This window comes from Dipodomys merriami, unplaced genomic scaffold (genome assembly GCF_024711535.1).
Source record: "Dipodomys merriami isolate MVZ:Mamm:240054 unplaced genomic scaffold, mDipMer1.0.p SCAF_6, whole genome shotgun sequence".
Classification (NCBI taxonomy): Eukaryota; Metazoa; Chordata; class Mammalia; order Rodentia; family Heteromyidae; genus Dipodomys; species Dipodomys merriami.
The window spans coordinates 58,422,710-58,450,084 of NW_027206179.1; the positions used below are offsets into that span (position 1 = coordinate 58,422,710).

Sequence of the window (27,375 nt, forward strand, 5' to 3'; positions counted from 1 at the left end):
GGCTAAAGTCTGACAATTGGCATAGCTTCCAGATGGTCACTCCCCCAGTACTGGACATGAAATTACTATTTCTTGCCCCAAGGTACCTCTAATGTGTTCGCCATCCTTTGTAGAATAGTCATTGTGTTACTTTTACCTCCTCTTATTTCATCCTCACAGACATGATGGTTTTTCCTAGATGTTAACTATATGATGTTTCTGTTTCTTTCTATTTCAGTCAAAACTAGATCTTTTATTAGTTGGAGATGTCAGTGTTCACCACCTGGCTTGCGCTGTACAGAAATTCTTTTCAAATACCCAGGAAGTAACCATCACCATTTGTGATGCAAAGAAGGCAGCCACACTTGTGAACAATTGCGTGTTTAATATGATTTTCCTGAGGATTACTCCTGTCCTAACTGCTGAGGAACTGGAAGCTATCAAGTCAATCAGGTACCCAGTAAAACCTTGACTCTACGGCTATAGATTTTAAAACATCTTCCTATAAAACATCTTTCTATAAAAATCCTTAAAAGTTGGTTTATTTCTACTTTATAAAGTAAAGGATGATATTGTGGACAGGATCCATATGCATGTCAGTTTCTGTTACTAGTTAAGACAATATCACTGTAAGAACTATCATTTAAGTTGAGAAGTAATAGGTACAAGGGAAAATTAACTGGATGAAGAACTTTTTCTTGGTATATAAGGCTTCTAGTTCTCTCATATGTATGCTTTTCTCCCCCTAATACCTGCCATTAAAATGGCCCATCTTTGCAGAGGTCACCAATTGTTTTGGCAGATATTGGAGCAGGCAAACATGCTCAACTGCATGCCATGGTGTCTGTGGACTGAAGCTATCTCTTGGAGCCATGAATGGATCCATCAGGTCTATGCCCTACCTCCTCCAACATTGCTGTTTTTAGGGCTCTATAGAAATTCTGCTTTTGTATGGCCCACTTCAGCTCCTGAGAACTGAGGGAAAAGTTACAGTGGGAAAGTTATGGTCTTCCTAGCCAATATATAGAATTTTGAAGTACTCAAGAGATGTGTTTCAACAGAGTGGGATCAGAATAAATTTGGCCTCCTATGAAAATCTCTGATAGAGAAATTAGAATTATGGATAATACTGGAATATATGAGAGAATTACAACTCCTAGGCTTTTCTATGCTAAAATAGAAAGTTTAGAAATAATATTTTGATCCCTGAATGAACAGGAAGAGCAACCAAATATGTGAAGGGATAATAAGAGTTGGATGGCAAGAAGCCCAGGCTATTTGAGTCACTTATTAGGAAAAGATAGACACTGTTCCTTTGGTGTCTTAGAACAACCTCTCTCCCTTACTTCTCACAAGACTTCTCATGTGCTGGGCAGTTGTTTTGCTACTAAGCTATACTCCTGGCCCTTTTGTATTTCTTTGATTTTCCTACTGGGAATGTGAACTTTTGACAAACCAGGCAAACTGTCTTCCTCAAATGGGATCCCATCCCATTATGAACTGTGCTTCTGAGCATATACTTATTTTATTATATACCTTAAAAAACCTGCTAAAGAATTTCCCCAGCTGAGGTCTCATTACAGTATCTCATTTGTATAGTATTTTTGCTTTTTAAAACATCTCTATGAAGTGGGTAGGGTGGTTTTATTGTCTGTATTTTGACAGATGAGAAAACTGAGGCTGAGGTTTTGCTTTGTGTTTGTGAAAACACAGTGTTTTCACAAAACTCAGCTAGAACTCCTTCCACTTTCTTCAGGTTCTTTCTAAACATATGTAATCATTTGACTTTTGAGTTGAAGCCACCTCTTTACACCTGTGAGATTCAATAGTATAATCCAAACACATGGCTTAGTTCTGGAAGGACACTGGACAAACCATTATGATAGGGTTCTTTGTTCCAAAAGTAGGATCCTTACTGTACATCTCTGAATGGAGTAAAGCATTATTGTTGCTTATTATTAAAATTCTGTTGCATTCTGTTTATTTAACCCTTGTGGAATATGTTTATATTTTTAATGTGCAGTTTTCCTTAGGATGGGTCTTATACATGTTCTGTTCTATTTATGAAATCTTTTTATTTGAACCACTGTATCTTTTGGGCTTGGAATAAAATAATGACTATCCCCAGATGAATAGTTTGTATTAGCCTTTATTCTATTTTATAGTAGCTTTTCTTTTCTTCTTAGATAATTTGTACCTTGTAGTACCTCAAAGGCTTCAATTTCTTCCTCTCTAGATTTCTCCCCTTTCCAGGAAATGAGGAACTTGGTTTGGAGTAAAAGTTTCCATTTTTTTTTACAGCATTAGAGCACATAATTACAAGTATATGTATGTATAATGCATATGAATTTTTATTGAAAATAGTTATGTTTATCCTATTAGATAAGTTTAGGTTTATTTTAGAATTAAACGAAAACCAACTACTTAAACATGTTAAAACTTACTATTAGAGAACTGTTTTAAGCTCAGTGTTAATCATTGATCAACTTTAGTCATTAATAAAATATTAGTACTTTACAAACACATTCTCAAGAATTATAGCAATGACATATTTGAGTATAGGTTAAGATTTCTTTTTTGGGGGGGGGTCTAGTCGTGGGGCCTGAACTCTGGGCCTGGGCGCTGTCCCTCAGCTCTTCAACTCAAGGCTAGCGCTCTACCACTTGAGCCACAGCACCACTTCCAGCTTTTTTTTCCTGCTTATGTGGTGCTGAGGAATTGAACCCAGGGCCTCATGCATGCAAGACAAGCGCTCTACCACTGAGCCACCTTCCCAGCCCTAGGTTAAGATTTCTAACTGTATTCCCTAATTGTCAGTTTTCATTTCATTTTTCATGTATTCAAAGAATTTGTTTTTATTGAACAGATTAACTCAAGCACTATCCAGTGATCTATCATATATATATTCAGTGAAATTATATATATTATAGTGATAATATTTTAAAATTATTGTAGGATTCATAGGTTCAGCTCTAGAATTCCAAGATACTTCACTCTTGGCTTGTTGGTTGTTAGACTAAGCTATATTTAACAGGCAGATAATTAATAATCCAGGTACATCCCAACATTTTACCTTCTAAAAGTAGATACAGGAAATTAAAATATGTTTTATATTTATGGATAGTGTACAGTCTTCTCTGAAACTGTAGTTTTCATTTCATGAAATGATTCTACCGTTTTTTTTAATTCTGTAGATCTTGTGAGCTTAGTGCTATTAGTAAAAGGAAATGATTACAAAATGTGGTTTCAGTTTCTCAATTTACAAATCAAGTTTAATTTCTTATTTCCCCATACTATTGTAATTGTCTCCTCAGTCAGCTTACCAATTCATTAAGAAAACTTACTCTTGTGTACCTTAAGGATCTGTAAGTTGTCCCTTCATGTCTCCAATTCTAAAACATCTTTGGCTTTTGGAATAACTTGGTAAATCTTATTAACCAGGTTATATGACTTGTTCTCTTGAATACTTAATAAAAAGCAGAGAAACAGTGAAGTATCTTGAGTATAATCATGTGCCATATAATGATGTTTCCATTGAAAGTACCTTTATGTACTGCACGTAATACTTGATGATAGCAATAGGGTACTTATGTTCATGCTTTCTGTATTTACTTTTTTTGTTTTTGGTGCCAGTCCTGATGCTGCTTAAACTCAAGCCTGCGTACTGTCCTGAACTTTTTTTGCTAAAGTTTTACCATTTGCAACAGCTCCTCTTCTGGCTTTATTTTTGGTACTTATTTGGAGATAGAAGTCTCACAGTCTTTCTGCCACGGTTACATTCCAACCACTGTCCTCAGATCTCAGCCTTCTTAGTAGCTAGGATTACAGGCATGAGCCACCAGTGCCCTGTTTATGCTATACTTTTGTAGTTAGTTTCTACTTAGAAAAACAGCTTTTACTGTAAAAGAGTATGCTATCTGACTCTGGTAACGGTCCCCTCCAGTGTAAACTGTGTTACATCAGAAGGCCACATCAAGTGACAGACCTATTCTGTCCAAGTATGTTTAACTACCCACTCTGATGTCTACCATTGATGAAATAGCTAACAACATATTTCTGAGGATGTGGCTTTGTCCTGAGACAAAGAAGTTTGTCCCATAAATTGGTAATGGATGTGAATAAGAACTGAGGAAAGTTGCAGATCTTTGTAATTGGTACTCCTAGTTTTTGCAGGAGGAGCTCTTTGTGGAATAGCACAAATAACAGGGCACACTGACATTCCCTATGGGCCAGAATAAGCTGTCAGGGCATCACTGCATTTCATCATCACGGGTCGCCTCTTGGTGTAGCAAGTGAACTCTCTGTTCTCATGTTCATGTTCTCAACTTTCTTTCTGTAAAGGGTTGTTGAACATTTAAGAAAGAATGTCATTTGTTACAAGTCTCAACTGCACCGTGCCAGTTTAGTTTGCCTGCATTTGGCCCCAGACTTCATAATAGATGGATGTATTCAAAAAGGCCAAAACCTGAGGAAGCTCAGGCCTATCCCTCTAGCTGCTTGGAGGCAGATATAACATGATGTTAGTTCAAAGCCAGCCTAAGCAAAAAGTTTGTGAGACCCAATGCCAACTAATAAAAATCTGGTATGGCTGTGCACACTCATCCTTCTAGCTATTCTGGAAGCATGTTGTGACACAAGTGATAGACCACCTGCCTGACAAGTACATTGCCCTGAGTTCAAACCCCTGTACAAAAGGAAAAGCCACAACCTAAATCCAAAGCTGCCTTTTATTCTTTGAGATTCTTTATCCTTCTTGGATGATAGCTGCAGAGGCCAACTCTGATCACCCTTATGTAAAGAGTTTTGTTATTGTTATTGTTTTTGGGTTTTTTTGTACCTGATAGAGACATACCTGGGGATGGAGCAAGATGAAAGTGGACATGCTGCATTTTTTGCTGACAGCTGGCCCTGGTCCCTCCGGGTGTTGCAGGCAGGAATAGGATGGCAAAGTAGAATATTGGCATCTAGTCTTACCAGTGGGGTCAAGTCTTAGGAACTAGTACGACACTTAAACTGTCATCTGTGAAGCATGAAGAGGAATGAATAGTCCCAAGTTGATCTTAAAATACAGGAGATATCAATTGAGAGTATTCAAAAGGCCTCAGTCTGGGGCTGGGAAGGTGGCTCAGTGGTAGAGCGCTTGCCTTGCATGCCTGAGGCCCTGGGTTCGATTCCTCAGCACCACATAAAAAACAAAAACAAAAAAACAAAAACAAATCAAAAGGCCTCAGTCTTTTGAGTGTACCTTTTTGGTACATGGAAGGAGTGGTATTTGTTAGAGAAGAGTGTTGTTCTGCTTCTTGTGTTGCTTAGTTTCATTTTAAGGGACACTCATTCATTAGAAGGGACACCTTTTTCAGTAATCCTGGAAACTAGAAACTCGTTTAGTGTATTAATTTGTGTAGCATGTGTATGAAAAGCTGAGCTGAGCACCAGAGTGCTGAATCCATGTGAATTCCATGAGTAGCTGGAGTCCCTATGCAGCTGTATCATTAGGCTTTCACTGGTGGTGAGTATTTGGGTTGGTAGAGATTCTATGCTAATGGAAAACATTCAAGGAATTTGAACTCCGATGTAAAGCTTGTAAGTTATTAGGGCATATGTAATATATATGTATACACAGGTATATAAATCCATCTATTCAAATCTAACATATTAGTGCCAGTAAAATAATTTTTTATGTTTGTCCAAAAATAACCATAGGGTAATTTCTAAAAGTAAAGGGCCTTAGCTTTTTCATTTCTCTAATTCTAGAGTATTTATCTTTGGTGAATATATAAATATATAGAGTATTGAAAAAATAAATATATAAAATTATTTTATCTCAGCTAAATCCAGTAGTTTTTCCTTTGTATTCCTACCTAACCAGTCTTATTTTTCCTCCTTCTTTCTTCATTCTGTTGTCCATATTTCCATTACACCCTGAACTTTCTCATTGCTTAAAATAACGTACAAATGCTTCTATCATGTCAAGGTCATTCTATGACTTCCAGGTCCCTCCTTCAAGGCCCCCAGGCCCTTCATACTAATATATACATGTGCTGCTAACTGGATGGGTCAATCTAGCCTATAAGCTTATGTCCTCATAGAAACCACATGCTCTTTTCTTTCTCTTTCTGCCTAAACTCCTCAGAATTAAGGGAACAGAATCAAATCCAAATATAGTTTAGCAAACATCCTGCTTGTGAGTCCAACTCAATGCAGGCACAGTGGTCCTTTTGAAACCCAAATAGAAACATGTCGCTCCCTAGCCTAATAACATCCCTTTGCCAATTTCAATTAAACACTTTGGCCTATATGAGCAGGGATCATCCCTCTGCCTTTCTGATCTCATCTCATCATTATCTTCCTTAGGAACTCCAGGCTAGGGCACCTAGACTTTGGTCACTTTCTTAAGTTACTTTGAGCCCCACTTCCCAGGAAGGAATGCTGCTGCCTTTGTCCAAAATGTTCTCTGCTTCCCATTCTGTCCCAGTTCCCACTTTCACTGTGACTGACCCCTAAGCCAACTGTGGAGGCCAGTCTGTCTAGAGGCTTTTCCTGAGATTGTAGAGAGGATCAAGACTGCAGCCTGTGCTCCCATGTATCTTGTGTCCTTCCTTCACATTGGTAGACACATTTTGGGCTAGTTATTTATCTTCAGTGATTTGTTTAGCTTCTCTTCTTCCCAAGAAATAGTTAACTCCATGAAAGCAGGGATCTTGTCTATTTGCTTACCATTGCATCTCTCAGAACTTTGTACAGTCTGCTCTGAATAATAGCTTCTCAGTACCCCTGATTCAGACATATAAACTACATATAGTCAAGTACTTCATGTCGCAGACACTGCCTTATTGCAGTTTGAAAATATTGTACTAGCTTGTACAGACCACTTCTCTATGACATCATTCACTAAACAATTGAAGTCATTATTTATGTAGCCTTTAAATTGCATTAGGTATTATAAGAAGTTTATAAATGAGTTAAAGTATTCAGGAATATGCACATGCTTCACTATGTTTTTAATAAGGGACTTGGGCATCCAGTGATTTTGTTTTTTGTGTCCCTGGGAAATCTTGGAACTCATTTACTATGGATTCACAGAGATAGATAAATGGTCAATTTTGGAATATAGAATAATAATATAGAATAATACATTCAGACAAACTATCAGTAATACCAGTGGGAATTTTGCTAGTTCCTGTATTAATGGATAAATAATAATCATATATAACCATGTACTACTAAATAACACTTTGTTTTATTTTTGTGCTGGTCCTGATGTTTGAACTCAGGGCCTGAGCACTGTCCTTGTGCTTCTTTTAACCAAGGCTAGTGTTCTACCGCTTGAGCCACAACTCTGCTTTTGGCTTTTTGGTAGTTTATTGGAGAAAAGAGCTTCACAGACTTTCCTGAGTGGGCCCATTTCAAACCTCAGTCCACAGATCTTAGACTCCTGAGTAATTAGGATTTCGGGCATGAAATAACAGTGCCTGATGTAAATAATATTTTACCATATTTAAGAATAATTTGTTTTTCTTAGGTACTTTTAAGTTTTGCTTTTGTCAGTATTGTCTTTAGAAAATCATTTCATTTTAGCAAATGTCAAAATTCAGCTGACTTAATGCACCCCTGAGTCTAGTTAACTTTAACTCTGAAACTTTTAAAGGTTTATTTTGAAAACCTAAATATATAAAAGTAGAATAGAACGATGCATATCCAGGTCCCCATAATGCAATGTCTGGCCAATCTTGTTTTAGCTCTGTTCTCTCCCAAGGTCCTTTGTCCATTAGTGGATTATTTTAAAGCAAATCTGATATTATTTTGTTTCATACATAGTTTAGTAAGTTCCTCATGAAGAAAGGCACTAAAAAAGTTAACTTACAATATTGATATCATACCTGAAATGACTAATTCTTTAATATTGACAAAATACTTAGTAAATATTCATTTTTCTGCTGATTTAAAAAAACTATATACAAATTAGGATTCAACTAACCTGTTTTTTAAAATCTTTTTTGTTGTTTATATGTTTTTATTTAGTTAGATATATTTATTCTATATATCTTTTTTTTTCTTTCTTTTTTTTTCTTTTTGGGCCAGTCCTGGGACTTGAACTCAGGGCCTAGGTACTGTTCTTTAGCATTTTCACTCAAGGCTAGTACTATACCATTTGAGCCATAGCTACACTTCTGGCTTTTTGGTGGTTAATTGGAAATAAAAGTCTCAGGACTTTCCTGCTCAGGCTGGCTTTGAGTATAATCCACAGATTTCAGGTTCTTTTTTTGTTTGTTTGTTTTTTTGGGTCCGGTCATGGGGTCTGAACTCTGGGCCTGGGCACTGTCCCTCAACTCTTCAGCTCAAGGCTAGTGCTCTACCACTTGAGCCACAGCGCCACTTCCAGCTTTTTTCTTTTTGCTTATGTGGTGCTGAGGAATCGAACCCAGGGCCTCCGGCATGTAAGGCAAGCGCTCTACCACTGAGCCACCTTCCCAGCCCAGATTTCAGTTTCTTAAGTAGCTACCATTGCAGGCATGAGCCACCAGCATGCACCTCATATGTATATATTTAAAGGTATCCTTTGTCTTCTATAATTTCCAAAATTCTGGATTTTGCCCATTTTATCCTTACAGTATTCCTAAAAATACTCCTTTTTCTCCAAGTTTCTTATAAACTTAACTGATAAGTAACTAAAAAAAGTGAATAAAGTCTAAATTATTTTTCCTTTTTTAAGTATAAGTCATTTCCCTCAATGATTTGAGATGTTATTTTTACTAAATTTCCATATTAATGCCATTGTTTTAGGTTTTAAGGAAATAAAGAAAATCACTGTAGTTTAGCTTCTAGTAATTAAGGTAGAATCCCAGTTGTCTAAATGTTGATTTTGCTTAATTATAACATTTCTTTCTCTCAGATTTGGCAAGAGGGAAAATATACATTTGCTGTTTGTTTTTATAATCCCTGAAAATTTTAAAGGTATGTATCTGCTGGATATAGCATTTGTTTTTCCTTCAAATAGAAATCCTAAGGTCACTATGTAACCCACAGATTCTTAGGTTGTGTTTCAGGGTATGGAGCTGATATTACTTTAAGTGAACCACTGACAATGGAAAAAATGAATATTGTGCTAAAATACTGGAGAGCATATTTCACAAATAGTGGTAAGTTAAAAATAAGTTCTTAAAAGATTGAAAAATTCTACATAGAATTCTGTGAAAACTATGTTTGTACTTTTTTTTGCGGGGGGGAGGGGGTTCCAGTCGTCCAGTCGTGGGGCCTGAACTCTTGGCCTGGGCGCTGTCCCTCAGCTCTTCAGCTCAAGGCTAGTGCTCTACCACTTGAGTCATAGCGCCACTTCCGGCTTTTTTCTTTTTGCTTATGTGGTGCTGGGGAATTGAACCCAGGGCCTCAGGCATGCAAGGCAAGAGCTCTACCACTGAGCCACCTTCCCAGCCCTGTTTATACATTTTTTAAATGAACTTTCCACTAAGCACTTTATTTTCTTAGGTTTAACTGTTTTCTATGTAATGAGTAGGTAATCTTTTATAGGTAGTGTTTTTAGGAGAAAATAGGTGTCAATAAAGAAAAAAATACATGACATCTTCAGAGGTTTACAATGTGTTGCATAATAAGCACATAATATAAACATAATATACAATATGTGTGATAAGCACATAGCTTTTGTTGTTTTATTTTGTTTTAGCAAAATTGTTTCCTTTTTTTGTAAACTGACTACCATTATTTCTTATTCATTTAAATGAAACCAAGGTACTAACCTGGAATTCAATACTTCCTTTATTGCAAAATAGTTGCACATAAATTTCCTCTTGTGATAATGAGCAATTATCCTTTATCTTTTAGATTCTTAGACACAGAGAATTAGTGTCAACACTTCAATGAGATATCACATTGCTAATCTCTTTACCTGTTTTATTATTTGTATTGCTAATGTCTAAACATTGATTAAATTAGCTCTTCTTGTCAAAGAAGAACAGATTCCATGTCTGAAGTTCAAAGACTACAGGAATTAATTTTGGTCAGTGACTTTGGTTGTTGTAGGCTTGCAGATGAGATCAAATGGAGAGATATTGGTCTGGGATACAAAGTTTTAGCTATGTAAGATGAGTAAATTCTGGAGATCTAATGTACAGTTTGGTCACCTCGGTTAACAGTACTGTACTGAATACTTAAAACTTACTATCAAGGTGAATCTGTAGTGCTCCTATCACATGCACGAGAAGAAAACAAGGAAAATAAATAATTACCTTATCTATCAAAGGTAAAGTATTTAACTTGATTGAAGTTATTCATAGTATCTGTTTATATTATCTTCTGTTATCTACCCTAAATATATTATAATTCTCAATTGTTAATTATACTGCCATAAGGCTGGAAACATTTTTTTGTACTGTTACTGGACCTTAAACTCAGGGCCTTGAGCTCTCACTTGCTTTTTCTACTCAAGGCTGGCACTCTGCCACTTGAGCCACAGATCCACTTGTAGTGTTTTGATAGTTAATTGGATCTAAGAGTCTCAGACTTTCCTGCCCAGGCTGGCTTTGAACCATGATCCTCAGATCTCAGCCTTCTGAGTAGCTGAGATTATAGGAGTGAGCCACCAGTATCTGACTAGAAACTTTTTTTTTAGCTTTTGTATTTTTAAATTGTTAGTGTAAAAGTGACATACAGAGGGGTTATAGCTACAGTTACGTAAGTCAGGTAATGAGTACATTTCCTTTTTTAAAAAATTGAAGTTGAGATTATAGTTTTTCTTGAAATCTATCTGGAAATACTTTCCAGGATTAGTATGTGTAAGTGTCTTCTCCAGGTGAAACAAGATTCAACCCACCTGCCTTTTGAACTGCTATTTTTAAATATTCAGATGAGTGAATGTGCTCTGTGGACCCCTTGATAGATTTTTCACTGTATGTGGCCAGACATGGTGGCCAAGTTCTCTTTTGTGGTCTTTCCTTATCTGGTTTTCAGTGGAAATAGAGCAGCTGCTCATTCATTACCTGCCCAGCTTCTTGCTATTTGGTCATGGTCATGTCTGCTTCCAGTTGTCTCATCTTTACTCCAAGGATGAGCAGCTGCAAAAAATACTTTTTCCAGAGACCATATTTTGATAATGCAGCTGCTTAATGAAGACTCATGCATATTTTCTGTCTTGACATTTACCTATAAATAGGACCTTGATAAGTAAACTCAGTTGAATGTTTTAAGCACACCTGTCACCATGCCCCTAGAATGTGATTGTAAAGAAGATACCCTAAGGTAAAAAGTACATAGTGTTCTAGTTGCACTTTCTAACCTGATTGGTTTTATGCTTCACTAACTAAAATCTATAAATTGCCTTCTGTTAAAAATGCTGCTTTGTAAAATCATTATTAGTGATTTTGGAATTAAAATGGGTCTCTTTTAAAAGGTTCAGTTAAGAATGAAAATTCTCTGAGGACTGAACAACGTGGATTTTCCCTCCGGAGCTCGAGCAGTAAACCCCTGGAATATTTTTCTTCCAATCTGTTTACTCGGTTAGTTTCTGTTATACTTTTTCATGTTTACAATTTTTATGGTCTGCATTTCACTAAAAAGATATCTGGAGGACATGTGGCTTGTGATGCTCATTTAAATATTGAGGGTAATGCAAAAAATAGTTCTTTTGTAGAAGGATGAAAAATTTTCTGCATTTCAAGACTACATACACTAGCTGGGTACTGATGGCTCATGTCTGTAATGCTAGCTACTCAGGAGTCAGATCTGAGGATCCCTGTTTGAAGCCAATTTGGACAGCAAAGTCTGTAAGATTCTTATTTCCAATTAACACCCAAAAAGTTGGAGGTGGCTCAAGTGATAGGGTATCAGCCTTGAGCAAAAGAGCTAAATGACAGTGCCCAGGCCCCAAGTTCAAAGCCTTATACAACTGCAAGGTAGTAAGTTCTCTAGTGGGGAACTTTATTAGTGTTAGGATCTGGGTTGTCACTAATCAGTGTTAAACTATAACATTGATAATCAAACTTCTTAAAAACAGTAAAATCTTTCTTCAAGCAGAAATTCGGAGCCCCAGTATTAAACAGGCAAGAGAAGTATGACTTACGTGTTACCTACTAACTGTCTTTCTCCTTGTCATCTTTTTAAACCTGTGAGCTCACCACCCCTGTTTCTGAAAAACACCCTTACAAAAGAATTTTGAGATTCTGTTAGACACCTCATGTAGCTTGTAGGATAATGTTGATATGCAGAAAAGTTTTGGTTTGTTGGTCTTTTTCCCTAAAAGAATTAAAAACACATTTAAGCCTGCATTGAACAGGCTATTGGCCATGGTGAGACCCTTCTAATGCTAACATTGATAGCTCATAGAAGTTTCATTTTTGTTAATTTTGCCCTTTGAGCTGATTTCCAAGGAGACTTAGGGCTTCACATAGTGGTAGAAGAGCAAAGGCCAGCGGTACTGGAAGTGGTGAGAAATTTGAGCCACTTCCGGAATGTAGCCACCTACTGTTTTGAACAGGGATGGGATTTGGCAGCCTGTTAAGTGTGGGTGAACCAAAGATGAGCTCACTCAAGTACTGCACAGAGAGCAACAGCTTTAGGTATCTTATTTAGCATTTTAACCTCAAAGAGCCTTTATACCTAGCAGATGATATCTTATCTGGGATATGATTGTGAAGGATATCATGATTTTTTTTTAATATTACTTAAAAGTAGTCTCTACTTATGTTGAATCATTAGTCTTCCCTTAGAATTTTACCATTATAAAATAAAAGTAAAATTTCAAATCTAGTTATATCTTGTTGGGTAAAGAAAATAGGATTGGTTTACAGATTTCTTTTTTTTTTTTTTTTAAGTTCTGGGCCTGGTCACTGTCCCTAACCTCTTTTTACTCAATGCTAGCATTCTACCACTTAAGCTACAGAACCACTTTCAGTCTTTTCAGTGATTAATTGGAGATAGTCTCATGGACTTTAGAGATATAGGCATGAGCCACCAGTGCCCAGCTAATAATGTTTTTTTTTTTTTTTTGTCAGTCGTGGGGCTTGAACTTTGGGCCTGAGCAATGTCCCTCAGCTCTTAAGCTGAAGGTTACCTTCTACCACGTGAGCCACAGCACCACTTCTGGTTTTCTGATGGTTTATTGGAGATAAGAGTTTCATGGAGTTTCCTTCCCGGGCTGGCTTTGAACCATGATCCTCAGATCTTAGCCTCTTGAGTAGCTAGGATTACAGGTGTGAGCCACCGGCACCCGGCCCTAATAATGTTTTTTAATTAATAAAAATGATGTCTGAGGAAAACTAGTAGAGCTAGAAAGAATCCATTAGATGACAAGTTTGTGTGTGTGTGTGTGTGTGTGTGTGTGTGTGTGTGTGTCTGTGTGTGTCTGTGTCTGTGTGTGTGTCTGTGTCTGTCTATGTGTCTGTTGCTCATGGGCCTGAACTCTGGGCCTGGGCACTGTCCCTCAGCTCTTCAGCTCAAGGCTAGCGCTCTACCACTTGAGCCATAGTACCACCTCCAGCCTTTTCTGCTTATGTGGTGCTGAGGAATCGAACCCAGGGCCTCATGCATGCAAGGCAAGCATTCTACTACTGAGCCACCTTCCCAGCCCTAGATGACAAGTCTTAAAATGGAGAAACCTTGACTTTACTGATCAATTTGGAATTGGACAGGTTCTGTCTGTTGAATCCTTCATAGGTCTTGTAGTTTGCCTGCCTTTCTGCTCTATTACTTATAATAGGGTTCTGTTGCAATAAAAACCATGACCAGTTGAAAAATATAAATTAAAAATACATTTATTATACCTAACCTACTAAACATTATAGCTTAGCCTAAGCAATCTTGTCAGTACTGAACTTGAACTCAGAGTCTTGAATATAGGGCCTTGAATTCTGGTATGGTTTTTTTCACTTAAGGCTGGAACTCTACCTCATGAGCCACACCTCTATTCCCAGCATTTTGATGGTTAACTAGAGGTGAGAGTCTCACAGATTTGTCTGCCCTACCTGGCTTCTAGCCAAGATCCTCAGATCTTAGTCTCTTGAGTAGTTAAGATTACAAGTATAAACTACCAACACTTGGCTTTAGTCTAGCCAATCTTAATCTTACTCAGAAAGCATTTGCTTATAGTTGAATAGAGTCAGCTAGTACAAAGCCTATTTAGGAACATTGAAGATGTTCACTAATTTGAATCCTATACTGAAAGTGAAAATGACATGGTGGTATTGGTATGTTTTCACACTATCATAAAGCCAAAGAATTGGAAATGGAACCATAGTCATTTGGGATTGTAATCAATCAAGTTAGAAATTTTCATTTTGATTTTATCTGTCATATTGTACCAGTGCACTTTAGAAGTTTGATCAGTCATTGATTTTGTGATGATTTTAATATATTTTTTGAAGTATTGAATGACAACATGCTTACACTATAAATAAGGTATGAAGCAAAAGACTTAGAGAATCATCATTTGATTAGTGAATTGGTGCTTGTTGTTTAATATTGCCTGACAATTTTCCTCTTTAATGTATGGTGTGATTTTTCTCTTATTTCTAGCACTAAATCTGTAAGACATGACATTAAACTTGAATTAAATGCCTCATTATCAGATTTTGAGAACAGCAAAAAGATTTTTCTTCATTCAAGCAAAGAGAAGATGAGAAGGTGAATATTGATGCGGGCCTTTAAATTTTTTTAAAATTGTTATAAAGATGATGTACAAATCTTTCCATTTCCTTAAGAATGATATGATATCATTCTTTTTGATGGAAGCATAGAATTTCATTGTGTATGTATGCAACATTTTCTCAATCCATTTGTCCACTGAGGGGCATCTGAGTTGATTCCACTTCTTGGTTGTGGTAAACAATGCTGTAATGAGCATGGATGTGCTAGTAGCTTTAGTGTGGCCTTGTTTGTGGTCTATTGGATAAATGCCCCGGAGTGGATTGCTGGGTCATAGGGAAGCTCTTTTGAGGAACCTCCATACAACTTTCCACAGTGGTTGAGTAAATTTACATTCCCACCAACAGTATAGTAGAGATCACTGTCTCCCCCCAACCTCCCAACTCCACTTGTGTTATTTTAGTTTTGTTGATAGTGGCCATTCTAACTGGGGTGAGGTAGAATCTCAATGTTGTTTTGATTTGCATTTCTCGTATGGCCAGAAATGTTGAACATTTCTTCATGTGTCTATGGGTCATTCTTACTTCTGAGAAGTCTTTCTGTAAGTCATTTATTAATTGGGCTGTTGTTTCTTTTTTTAATATTAATTATCTTTTATTTTTTATTTTATTTTATTTTATTATTTTTTTATCGGTCGTGGGGCTTGAACTCTGGGCCTGGGCGCTGTCCCTCAGCTCTTCAGCTCAAGGCGAGAGCTCTACCACTTGAGCTACAGCGCCACTTCCTGGGCTGTTGTTTCTTTGAGTGTTATTTTTGGTGTGGTTTTATAGGTTGCATGGTTTCTCTCATTTGAATGTGCCTACAAATCTACAAGTAAATACAATGGATGGTAAAAGACAAAAAAATAAACTTAGACGTGATAAATAATACAGGACTCTAGACATTCACACAGTGAGAGCAAAGGATATTCTTAGAAGAGGATCACAAAGGCTCAATAGCTATGTGCATATAATCATATAAAATGATGTTTATCAAAATAAACTCCCAAGAAATGAAAATGAGGCTTTTTTTCTCCTTTGTCTCTGTTTTTGATTTCTGACTTTTGTATGTAAGTTTATCTGTTTGGGGGAGGTTAAGGGGAACACAGAAATGGTGAGACAAAGGGTGAACAAATGCAGGAACAAATGGATTATATAACTTATGGTAGGGGAGGACCTAGGACTTAACAAAGAAGTGAAGGACCTTTAAAAACCTGAAGAAGGAAATCAAAAAAGATCTAAGGAAGTGGAAAAACCTCCCATGATCCTGAATTGGGAGGATTAACATCGAGAAAATGGCAGTACTGCCAAAGGCTATTTATTCAATGTGAGACCTATCAATATACCAACATCATTCTTCAATGAAATAGAAGCAATCCAAAAATTCATATGGAACAATAAAAGAAACCAAATAGCAAAAATAATCCTTAGCAGAAAGATCAGTGCTGGAGGAATATTAATACCAAACTTTAAACTCTGCTACAAAGCCATAGTAATCAAAACAGCTTGGTACTGGCACAAGAACAGACCTCAGGACCAATGGAATAGAACTGAAGACCCACAAATGAACCCACAGACGAATAGCCACCTAATCTTTGATAAGGGAGCTAAAAAATAGAATGGAAGAAAGACAGCCTTTTCAGTAAATGATGCTAGCAAAATTGGTTAAACACCTGTAGAAAACTAAAGCTAGATGCTTTTGTATCAACCTGCACCAGAATCAATTCCAAATGGATCAAAGACTTTGAGGTCAAAGCAGACACCCTGAAAACATTACAGGATGGAATAGGAGAAACCCTAGGTCTCCTTGGCAAAGGCTGAAATTTTCTTAATAAAGACCCAGAAACACAAGAAAGGTTGTACAAATGGGATTACATGAAGCTGCAGAGCTTCTGCATGGCATAGCTAGCAAGATCAATAGAAAGCCCACGGACTGAGAGAAGATCTTTACTAGCCATACAATAGACAAGGGTCTCATATCTAAAATATACTTAGAACAAAAAAAATTAAATCCCTCAATAAATCCTCAAAGAAACAACTGTCCCATTAATAAGTGGGCTAAAGACTTAAAGAGAAGCTTCTCTGAAAAGGAAATAAGAATGGCCAATAGACACATGAAGAAATGCTCAATTTCTCTAGCCATAAAAGAAATGCAAATCAAAACAACATTGAGATTCCACCTCACCCCAGTTAGAATGGCTATAATCAAGAACTCTAATAACAACAGATGCTGGAGAGGATGTGGCCAGAAGGTAACCCTACTGTATTGTTAGTGGGAGTGTAAACTTGTTCAACTACTTTGGAAAGCAGTATGGAATTTCCTCAGAAGACTCCACATAGAGTTCCCCTATGACCCAGCAATCTCACTTTTGGGCATTTACCCAAACAATCATAAAGAAGGCCATACTAAAGCTACCAGTACAACTATGTTTATTGCAACATTATTCTCCATAGCTAAGATGTGGAACCAACCCAGATGCCCCTCAGTATATGAATGGATCAAGAAAATGTGATATCTATCTATCTATCTATCTATCTATCTATCTATCTATCTATCTATCTATCTATCTATCTATCTATCTATCTATCTATCTATCTATCTATCTATCTATCTGTCATGGAATTCTATACCTCCATCAGAAAGAATGATACTGCCCCATTTGTTAGGAAATGCAAAGACTTGGAAAAATTATATTAAGTGAAGTAAGCCAGACCCAAAGAAACCTATGTCCCTTTTTCTCCCCCTTATCTGCACTAAGTAGTATATATCTAGGACAAGCAGAAAAGATCAAAAGCTATGCACATATAACCATATAAGATGATGCTAAGTGAAATGAACCCCAAGATAAGGACACAAGAAGTTTTATCTTTCTTGCTGTTGTTTCTAATGTACTATGTGATATTTTTGTTTCTTTTGTATGTTCTTCCCCCATGGTACAACCCCTGTTTTCACTGTATTTAATTCCAGTGCCCTGTATCTTGTATAATCATTTTTCTAATTTGGGGAGGGGAAGGGAAATAACAAAATGCTGAAATAAGGGTACAGGTTGACCCATTGTAACAATGAGATGTAACAATGAGATTCATTGTAACAATGAGAAAATGAACTTTACAAATTCATGATGCGGGGGGGCGGGGGGGAGTAGTTGGGGAGATAGGACAGGAAGGGATGGTAGGGGAAAAACAAAGGAGGAGGTAACAATGCTTGATAGGAAATCTATTCATTACCTTACTCATGTCACTAACCCCTCTGTATAGTATCTTTACAATAAAAAGCCTATACTAAAAAAAACAACTTATGGCAGGGTGTCAGAGGAAAAATCTGTGAGAAAACAAGATAAGAGGTGGCACTGTTAGAAAAGAAATTTTCGCATTGACTTATATAACTATAACCCCTGTGTACATCACCTTTACAATAACAATAAAAAAGATGGTGGATGGAGGGGTTACAGTTATATAAGTCAAGGAAAGAATACAGTTCATTATGGAAAATATAACTTCTTCACTTTCTTGATGCAGCCCTTTTAAAGATTTCTCTTTTGAAGGAAGAATTACTTCCACGAATTTCATAGCTTTTCTCAATATTTTAAAAGTCAAAACAAAAACTCGCAAATATGGCAACTAAATAAATGTCACTTATTCAGTCATTTGGGTATATTTTATATGCCACAACATGATTGGAGAACTGAGATTTTTTTAAAGTCCCTCTCTTCAAAGGAGATCTCTGTCTAGTGCTCAGATCTATAAACAGGCTATTATAGAAAATTATACTCTGATAAAAATTATGATAGAGAGGGACAGAGTATGCATACTCTGAAGGTTATGTGAGACAGGAGGGAACAGCTTTTTTGAAGGGATAGCTAAGATGAGCATGCAAGGTAAGTCACTATTTGATTCAGAAGCTGGGAAAGGGATCAGGAAGGTGGGAAGGGGAATAAGATGGAGGGCTGAGTGTGTTCAAAGGGCACTGTGAGCATGTATGAAAATACCACAATGAAACCCTTCTCAGATTACAAATGTAGGGAATAGCAGAAACAGCCTGACATTACCAAAGAGTCCAATGAATCCATGGAATTGCAGATATGGTATTGGCTGTCAGGACTTGAGTGATAGAAGGCAAGAGGGTGGTATTATAAGTTAGTAGCAGGGCTGGGAAGGTGGCTCAGTGGTAGAGCGCTTGCCTTGCATGCCTGAGGCCCTGGGTTCGATTCCTCAGCATCACATAAGCAAAAAGAAAAAAGCTAGAAGTGCGCTATGGCTCAAGTGGTAGAGCGCTAGCCTTGAGCTGAAGAGCTGAGGGACAGCGCCCAGGCCCAGAGTTCAAACCCCACGACTGGAGCCCCCCCCAAAATAAGTTAGTAGCACAGGCAGAAGTATTGTGCCATGGAATTTGAATGTCACCCTGGACTCTTGCCAAGCCACTGAAAAGGATTTTAGCAAAGAGAAACACTCTATCTAGCTTGGTGTTAAGTGAGACTTGAGTCTAGTGGCCAGAGGAAATCTGTGGTAAGCAAAGGGGACCCCCTTGAGCAATGATATTGGAAGTAGCATAGAGACATTTAAGGCTATGAAAGTGAAATTCACTGCTAGAGAGGTGGAAGAGGAAGTGGAAGGAAAGAGAGTGTTGAATAAGAAACAGTACTAAAGGGGTTGTATATGACCGAAGTATATTATGCATATATGGAAACATCATGGTGAAACCTTTTAACAATGCCACTTAAAAAGCCCTTACCTGTCTCTGGGGGAAAGAAAGAGAGGAGGGAGAAAAGGAGGGATACAGTCAGGTTCAGGTATTTAAGTCAGTAAAATCAGTATAACTATGGCTGAAGAAGGAGTCCAGCAAGCTTCTGGAAGTGTACTAGGAGATACAGTAGGGTAGCTGTCTGAAGGGTGGAAAATGAATGATTCTGTTAGTTGAGTTTGAACACCAGCAGGGTTTGGTAGAATAAGAGATTGCTACTTTGATGGCAGAGGAAGTTCTAAGCTGTTAACATGGGGTGAACAGTGTTGGAGGACAGGGTCTTTTGAAGCAGTGGATGACTGTAATGAGAAGAGACAGTAAAGAAGAGAACATTGGTGCAATCTCAGTGTTTATGATACAAGTAGCAGGAAAGAAGCTGGGAACAAGGAAAAGTGAGAGTAATAAGGAGAAAACCAAGTGCAAGCAGTATGGAGAGCAGGGGAGTAGGTTCCTTGGGAGTATAATGATGGGATTATAATATTGTGAATATAATATATAGTCTCTATGATGATAATATAGGATTATTCCAGAGTATTATAGTTGACTATTTGTATTTAGCAAAACCTAAATGTCACTAATCTCATTAAAGACTTATTTTCCTGACATGGTTAGGAAAGAAGCCCTGTGGAAGAAAGGTGAGAAGTGAATGATGGGAACATAAAGGAAGGAGAGTGGAGGTATGAGGTATATTTCAAAGGATACTTAGAGTAATGTGAGATGAAAGATTTTTATGACACTGGGCCAGATTTCAATGTGTTTGTGTGTATTACAAATGAAAACATCATGGAGGAAGAGCAAGAGGTCTTGAAGATGCTTACATTCTGGATGCATTCATTTTCCTCTATCTCACACTTTTATTGATTGGTGATTTGTGAAGGGTTCAGCTAGGCAGTTCTGCCTGTAAGACTCTAACAGGTCATTTGGTAGTTTTTGGCTTTGGCTGTCTAAGTCAGTAGGGTACAAGACTAGATATCACATATCTAGAAGCCTTGTAGGGATGATGGGAAAACTCATTTTCACCTTTGTGAAGCAGTTTTTTTTAAAGCAGTTTTAATGGGTTACTTATAGTTCCTTTCCCTTCCTTCTACTACTACCAGTCAGCTGTTTTGTCTTTTGTTTTGCTTTTAAACTGCTTAGGAAACACAATTTTATTAAAGCTAGAGATATCATGCATGTCACCAAGGGTTTTGAATATTTGCAGATGCAATTTTTAAACTATTATATTGCCCTTATTTTTATTTATTAGAATAGATTTATTAAAAAGTTAGCTTACAAATTCTAATATTCTTGGTGCGGTTGTAACAAGAGGTTTAGGCCATAGGCCCAAATTTAGGGCCCTGGATTTAAACCTGGATTAAAAAAACAAACAAACCAAAACCCCCAAAATGCAAAAAACAAGAGTAAGCAACAGGTGGGAAGTAAGTGGGGGGTGAAGGGCAGAGAAAGGATATTTAATTAATGTGTCAAGTCTGTGAAGTAGGAAGAGGCAAAGTAAGTACTTCATCCCATCTTTGGTGCAGAGCTATGACCTCTGGGGTTAAAAGAAAGAATTGAGGCAAGGGACGAAAGATGGGCAGAATTATTAAACAGTTCCAGGTAAAGTATGGCCTCTTGATCATTATTTCCATCTTGGTTCTGAGAGGGCTCTAGAGGACTTGCCATCATTTGCCATTTGGTCAGAATAAGTAAATCAGTGTTGCCTGTGTGGTGATTTGTCTTACTCTGTCCTACAGAGGTTCTGCTATTTCTTTCCTTGGAGGTAGTCTTTTTTCCCCTTTCCTGTTCTTTTAGTAAGGATAATATCGATTAGATTCCAAAGTGAGGGAATGTCTCAGACTAAAGAACACAGTTGAAAAATGGAGATATGGATGCCAGGCTTCTGTGCTGTTCTCAATTAATTAATAGATTCAAAGAGTCAAATTTCAGTAAAGCAACTTCTAAGGACCTGTTACAAAATTGCCTTCATGATACCTGTGTAATACACCAGTGTGTTTTTTATCTTGAAGGTGTGTACTTTTCTGAAAGATGCCACCATTTTTTTCTGTGCTTCTGAGTCTGACAGATGATGGTTTAGTAATTTTCAGGATGTCTCTCTTCTTAGAAAGAAGTACAAGTGAACTTTGCTGTGGTCTCCCAATGAAGGCTTTTTATGACTGGTTGAGTCTTGGAGGTTCTAAGAGGGTAGAATGGGATTCATAGAGCTTGGAATCTATAACCAAATTTCCTTCCTATCAGTTCTTGTTAGCTTGAGACACATTTGTACAGAGTAGAGACCCAAGGACTTAGTATGCACTAAGAACTTCAGCCCAGATTGCCTTCAGCCTTGCAGAATCACTTTTAACTGGTAAAGAATACAATCAGATTGGTCTGTCCCTGATTTGAGTAGGGTAGACTTCTTGAGCAGATGACAAAGTCACAATATGCTCTTTGATTATTATTATCATTGAAAACTATAAGATCATATAAGTCCCTGAAGCCTATTATCATTGTTTTTAGTGTCAATATTCTTCAAAAAGTTTCACAAACTTTTCCCTTGTACTTTTCCATATATGTGTGTGTATATATAGAGATGTACATATATAGTCTATATATGAGATATACATATTTGCATTATATATACACAATACTGAATGGGTATGCATATATATGTATATCTATGTATATCCATTCAGTATATAGATTGTGTATATATAATACATGTTATATATGTGTGTACATATATATTATATATATTATATATGTGTATATATAATGCATATTGTGTATATATAATGCATATTAAAAAGTGACGTTTTCCCGCATCCTAAATTCAGCCAATGACAAATGCTGGAGGGGATGCAGAGAAAGAGGAACGCTATTGCACTGCTGGTGGGAATGTACACTAATACAACCACTTTGGAAAGCACTCTGGAGGTACCTCAGAAAGCTAAATATAGACCTCTCCTACAACCCAACCATACTATTCCTAGGCATCTACCCTGAGCAACAGGAACCAGGATACAAGGACACATGTACCTCCATGTTCATGGCAGCACTGTTCACAATAGCCAAGATATGGAAACAACCCAGATGCCCCACTACAGATGAATGGGTCCAAAAAGTGTGGTACCTACATACAATGGAATATTGTGCAGCCATTAGAAAGGAAAAATAATGGCATTTGCAGGGAAATGGATGGAGCTAGAAAAAATCATTTTTGAGTGAGGTAAGCCAAGAGCAAAGAGACAAATGGTATACATGGTCTCCGTGATATGTGGATGTTAAATACAAAATGTGAGGAGATATGACAAAGTAAACAGGACTCAAGAAACAAAGGACCTTGTTGTATCATTACTAAATGACCCCGTGCTGTTGGCCACATACATAGTGTGTGTGTGTGTGTGTGTGTGTGTGTGTGTGTATGTGTGTGTGTGTGTGTGTGTGTGTGTGTGTGTGTGTGTGTGTGTGTACATCTGAGGGAAACTAGGAGGAGGACACAGAATCAGAGGGAAATGGGAAAACATACAACAGAGGACCTATCAGCTGCACTGAACATTGATGAAAATGAATTAAGCAACTCAAGGGAAGCAATAAGAGGGAGGGAATGAGAGAAAAAAGCTAACACTAAGCGAAAGAAAAATGTACATACTGCCCAATGTGGAAGAAATAACTGTATTGTCAAAGCTCATAGAATTCACAAACTTTATAGACCGTGATAATGACAATTTGCCTCATGAAGGTTAGAATGTGTGACTTTAAGTATCACTATCTCACAATACTGTGAAATTTGTGAAATTTATGTAATCACAATAAAAGTGACTTTTTAAAATCTTGGTACAAGTGTTCATCTGGTACTCTACTACTAGAACCTTGCTACCTGTTTTTGCTTTTGATATGTATCAGGTAGGGTGTCAATTTTTTGTCCTGTGCTGTGTACAAACTGCAGCCCTCCTACCTAGAACTCTCATATAGCTAGAATAATGGATGTGAATGACCACATCCATTGATTAAGATGCGGTGTCTACTTTTTTTCCAGTGCTATCCAAAACCACACTTCTCCAGATTTCTACCCCTGAAAGTATCTGGGATTATAGGAAATCACCAAGCTACACTTGTTTTTTGATATTTCACATAATGTTTTAAATAAGCCTGTCATTTTCTCTATTAGAATTGTTTTCAGTAGAATCATTTGAGGAAGAATTGATGCTGAATGGTATTGTTATTTTTAATTCGAAGAAGTTTTAATTTCATCATTATTTTGTAACTTATTAGGGTTAGTCTGAATATTTTGTGAGGTTTTCATAATGCTGTAACAATATTGTTTATAATTTGTTAACTTACTTAATTTTTCACTAATAACATGAAGAATAAATTTATTTTGTGTTTTGGCCTAGTATCCTTTGTCTGCTTATCACGTCTAGTAATTTTGATAGGTATCTTAGGATATTTTATATACACAGTTATATCATTTGTGAATGAACTCAATTTACTATTTCTTTACTATCTGTGGCTTTTATTTTTAGTTCTTGGCTGACTTCCCAGACTAGATCCCTGTAATCTTTGAATTTGAAGTGATGCAAGTAGATGTCTTTGCTTTGTTTCTGATCTTAGAGGGAATATGTCAAGGGTTTTGCTATTATGTGTAATGCTGTAAACTATAGGTTTCTGGGTATATGTTTTATCAGCTTACAGAAGACCCCTTCTCATCCTCCTTTAGGTTTTCGTTATAAATAGAAATAAGAGTTTGTTAATATTTTTTAATCTATTAAGATGACTCCATAGTTTTTCTACTCTTTTTAAAATAGCAGTTCAATTCATTAATTAATATACTAAACTCCCCTTGGTTTTGATGTATCTTTTTCATTTGTTGCTGGATTAGATTTGCTAATACATCTGTTTTCTGGGTAGAAATGTAGGTGGTTGATTTTAACAACTTCTCTTCCTCCTCCTCTCACTTAATCACTTTTCTTTCATTTGAGTTATGCCCCTACTCTTTTTGCGTAAGTTTATTTCCCTAGGTGGGCTTCAGAAGATATCCTCCTACCTCTGCCTCCCAAGTGGTTTGGATTATAGGTTAATATTAACACATTTGGCTTGTTGTTGAAATATGGTCTCCCTAACATCTACTTGGGCTGGCCTTTAACCATAATCCTATCTCTGTGGAGTACTTGTTATTACAATTTCTTCCTTTCTGCTGTAAGTACTTAAAACTAAAATGAGTTTTCTTTTTCTAAGCAGACTTTAGTCATATTTTATAACTTTGATATGTTTTCATCATTGTTCAGTTTTAAATAATCTCTCATATCTCTTGTGAGTTTAGTTTTTACCAGTGACTAGTTGGAAATCTGTAACTTGATTTCCATTTTGGAGAAGTTACAAGTATTGACCTGTGACTTAATATGTCATCATCTGAGAACAAGAACTGTACAGTTTCTCTCCTTTGATGTTGTCACAGACTTATTTTGGGGGCCAGACTGTGTTCTCCCCTGATGAACAGTCCACATGCATTTGAAAGTAATATGTAGTCTGCTGTTTCAGGGCATACATTCTATAAATATTAATTAGGTATAGTTTGTTGATAATTTTTTGTATTCTTTATCTTTACTGGTTTTCTTTGTGGGGTGGGAGGGATGGGTTAAACTCAGGATAACCTCCAACCCTTTTTGCTCTAGTTATCTTTTGAACAGGGTCTCACATCTATGCCCAGGCTAGCCTGGACCTCAAGTCTCCTATTTATACTTCTCACTATAACTAGGATAATATGTGTGAACCACTGTGCCCACATTTTACTGTTAAGATGGAGAGCATTTTGGCTAGATGGTCCTTGTACCTCACAATCTTTGCCTCCTGAGTAGCAAGGATTACAAATATGAGCCACATACTGATTTTTGAGGGTTAAATTTTTCAGTGATCAAAACAGATCTATAATTCTCTTTGTTGCTGGCAGTTTTTTTTTTTTTTTTTTGCACAGCGTGTTGTGAAGCTGTTTTAGGTGTCTGGCTTATAAAGTTTCCCTGTTAATTTAGAAAATGATGTTAATTTATTTATGTGAAGACTAAATATAATCTTAAAATCTACTTTGATATAACTTTCTGGTTATTAGTGTTTGGATAATTTTATTGCAACTTGAACATGTCCTTACTCTTTTTAAAAGTTGCTTGAAATGACATAAATTTTAATCTTGTTCTTATTTTTATTTATTTGTTATTTTTGTAGCACTAGAGATTAAACCAGGGCCTTAACATGCTAGACAAGTTCTGTACTACTGAGCTATATTCCCAGGTCTCATTATTGTTTTTCATTTATCCATTTTTACTATTCAGTTGGAATTTCTAGTCTTTTCACATGTAATTAATATGAAATTTGATCTTATGTACACAATTTTTCTGCTTTTTTTAAATAGTCCAGTCTATTTTTCTCACTTATTTCCTCATTGCCTACTTTTTCTGTATTGTTAAGTATATTTTACATTTCTTTTGATCTTGTTTATTGACATTTTATTTTTGTTGGATGTTGTAGGAATTATATATATAATTATCAGTCTACTTCAAATTGGTATTATATCTTTATCATACAATAATGTATTTCCAATTACCTTCTCTGGTGTTTCTGTCATCATACATTTTAATTTTTATATACTATCAAACCTGTGTTATTATTAGTTCTATTTTATTTCTAAAAATGTTCGCATAAATTAATTATATAAAGGGATTTACATGTATGCAAATAATATACATATATGCAAATAATGAAAATTGATAAAATTCACCCTATCTATATTTATTAGTTTTATTTCAAATGATAAGCTCTTATTCCAGTTATCTAGTACTGTGTAACAAATTACCTCAACACTCTGTGGCTTGAAACAACCACTCGTTTGTCCTATCTTGTGATTTTATGGGACATCAGTTTGTGCATAGCTTAGCTCCATGGTTTTTCTCTGCATGGTGTTAACAGTGGTGTCACTGCAGGCTGTGCAGCCAGCAACTGACCTATCTGGAGAGTACCAGCATAGCTCCTTCTACATGCATGGACTTCTAGTGGAGAGTTTTAGGTTGTGCTCAGGCACAAAAAGAGTGCTACTCTCATTCCCTGTGGGCTCAGCAGTTTTCTACATGGTCTTTCCAGCAAGCTAGACAGGTGCCTTACATGATCAACTGCTGCGAGAACCTCAAAGCTGTATCTTCTGAAATGCAACTCGAAGAATTGCCATAGTCACTTCTCTGCATATCTTTGCTTAAGGTACATATTGGTTAGCAGAGATTCAAAGAGAAGGGAAGTTATAAAGAATTTTCTATCACTTTAGTCTGCACTGTTTCTTTTAAAGTCTTTCTAATATTTAGTTTTACTTTCTTTGAAAAGCATTTTATTAGCATATGTTATTTGAACATAGGAGTTTTATCATATTTCCATACCTGTATGTATTACTCTTTGATCAATTTCATCTACTCTGTTGCTTCTTATCTTCTTTGTTTATCTCCTTCATTTATTCATTTTTATAGGATTTCATTGTACTATTTTTGTATAGTCTATGTTGTTTTTTAATTCAAGTTTAGATTCTTTTTTTCAGGGAAATAGATTCTTTGGTGTTTAGAGTTTATTTTTGAAGTATACCAATTCTATCTGTGTGTATTTCCTTGAATTGTCATATTGGGCTTCTGTATATCCTCCCATTTGGCTGCGAGGGCACTAGAAATCTTAGCAGATATAACACTCTAGAGCTGCCAAACCCATGGATACTGTTTTCTTAATTAATAAAGAAAACTTCCCTGCTATATATGTATTATATTTATCTTTTACTTTTAGCTTCTTTGTATAAATTCAGTTTCCATCATATATTATACAGCAAAAAATGGCATGAAAATTGCTTGATAAAAGAATACAAAGATTTTTACACTAGCAGACCTACAGGATAAAAATGCTAAGGAAATTTTTTAGGTTGAAGGAAAATAATGCCAAAAGAAAATGGATTTCCAGAACTAACTAGATAGTACTAGAGATGCCAAGTATGCAAGCAAACATTTCAAAGCAAAACATTTTCCTTTT

At 36.5% G+C, this 27,375-nt stretch overlaps 1 protein-coding gene across 3 annotated transcripts in view; it reads left to right on the top strand.

The window, feature by feature from the left end:
* The window catches only part of Sohlh2 (spermatogenesis and oogenesis specific basic helix-loop-helix 2), a 58,166-nt gene that overhangs the window by 14,508 nt on the left and 16,283 nt on the right, over window positions 1–27,375 (top strand). For all 3 annotated transcript variants that reach the window (XM_070001963.1, XM_070001964.1, XM_070001965.1), the window contains exons 3-7: window positions 218–432; window positions 8,873–8,934; window positions 9,015–9,119; window positions 11,384–11,489; window positions 14,503–14,610. In XM_070001963.1, the coding sequence (XP_069858064.1) occupies window positions 218–432; window positions 8,873–8,934; window positions 9,015–9,119; window positions 11,384–11,489; window positions 14,503–14,610 (596 nt within the window). The remainder of the gene's footprint in view (window positions 1–217; window positions 433–8,872; window positions 8,935–9,014; window positions 9,120–11,383; window positions 11,490–14,502; window positions 14,611–27,375) is intronic.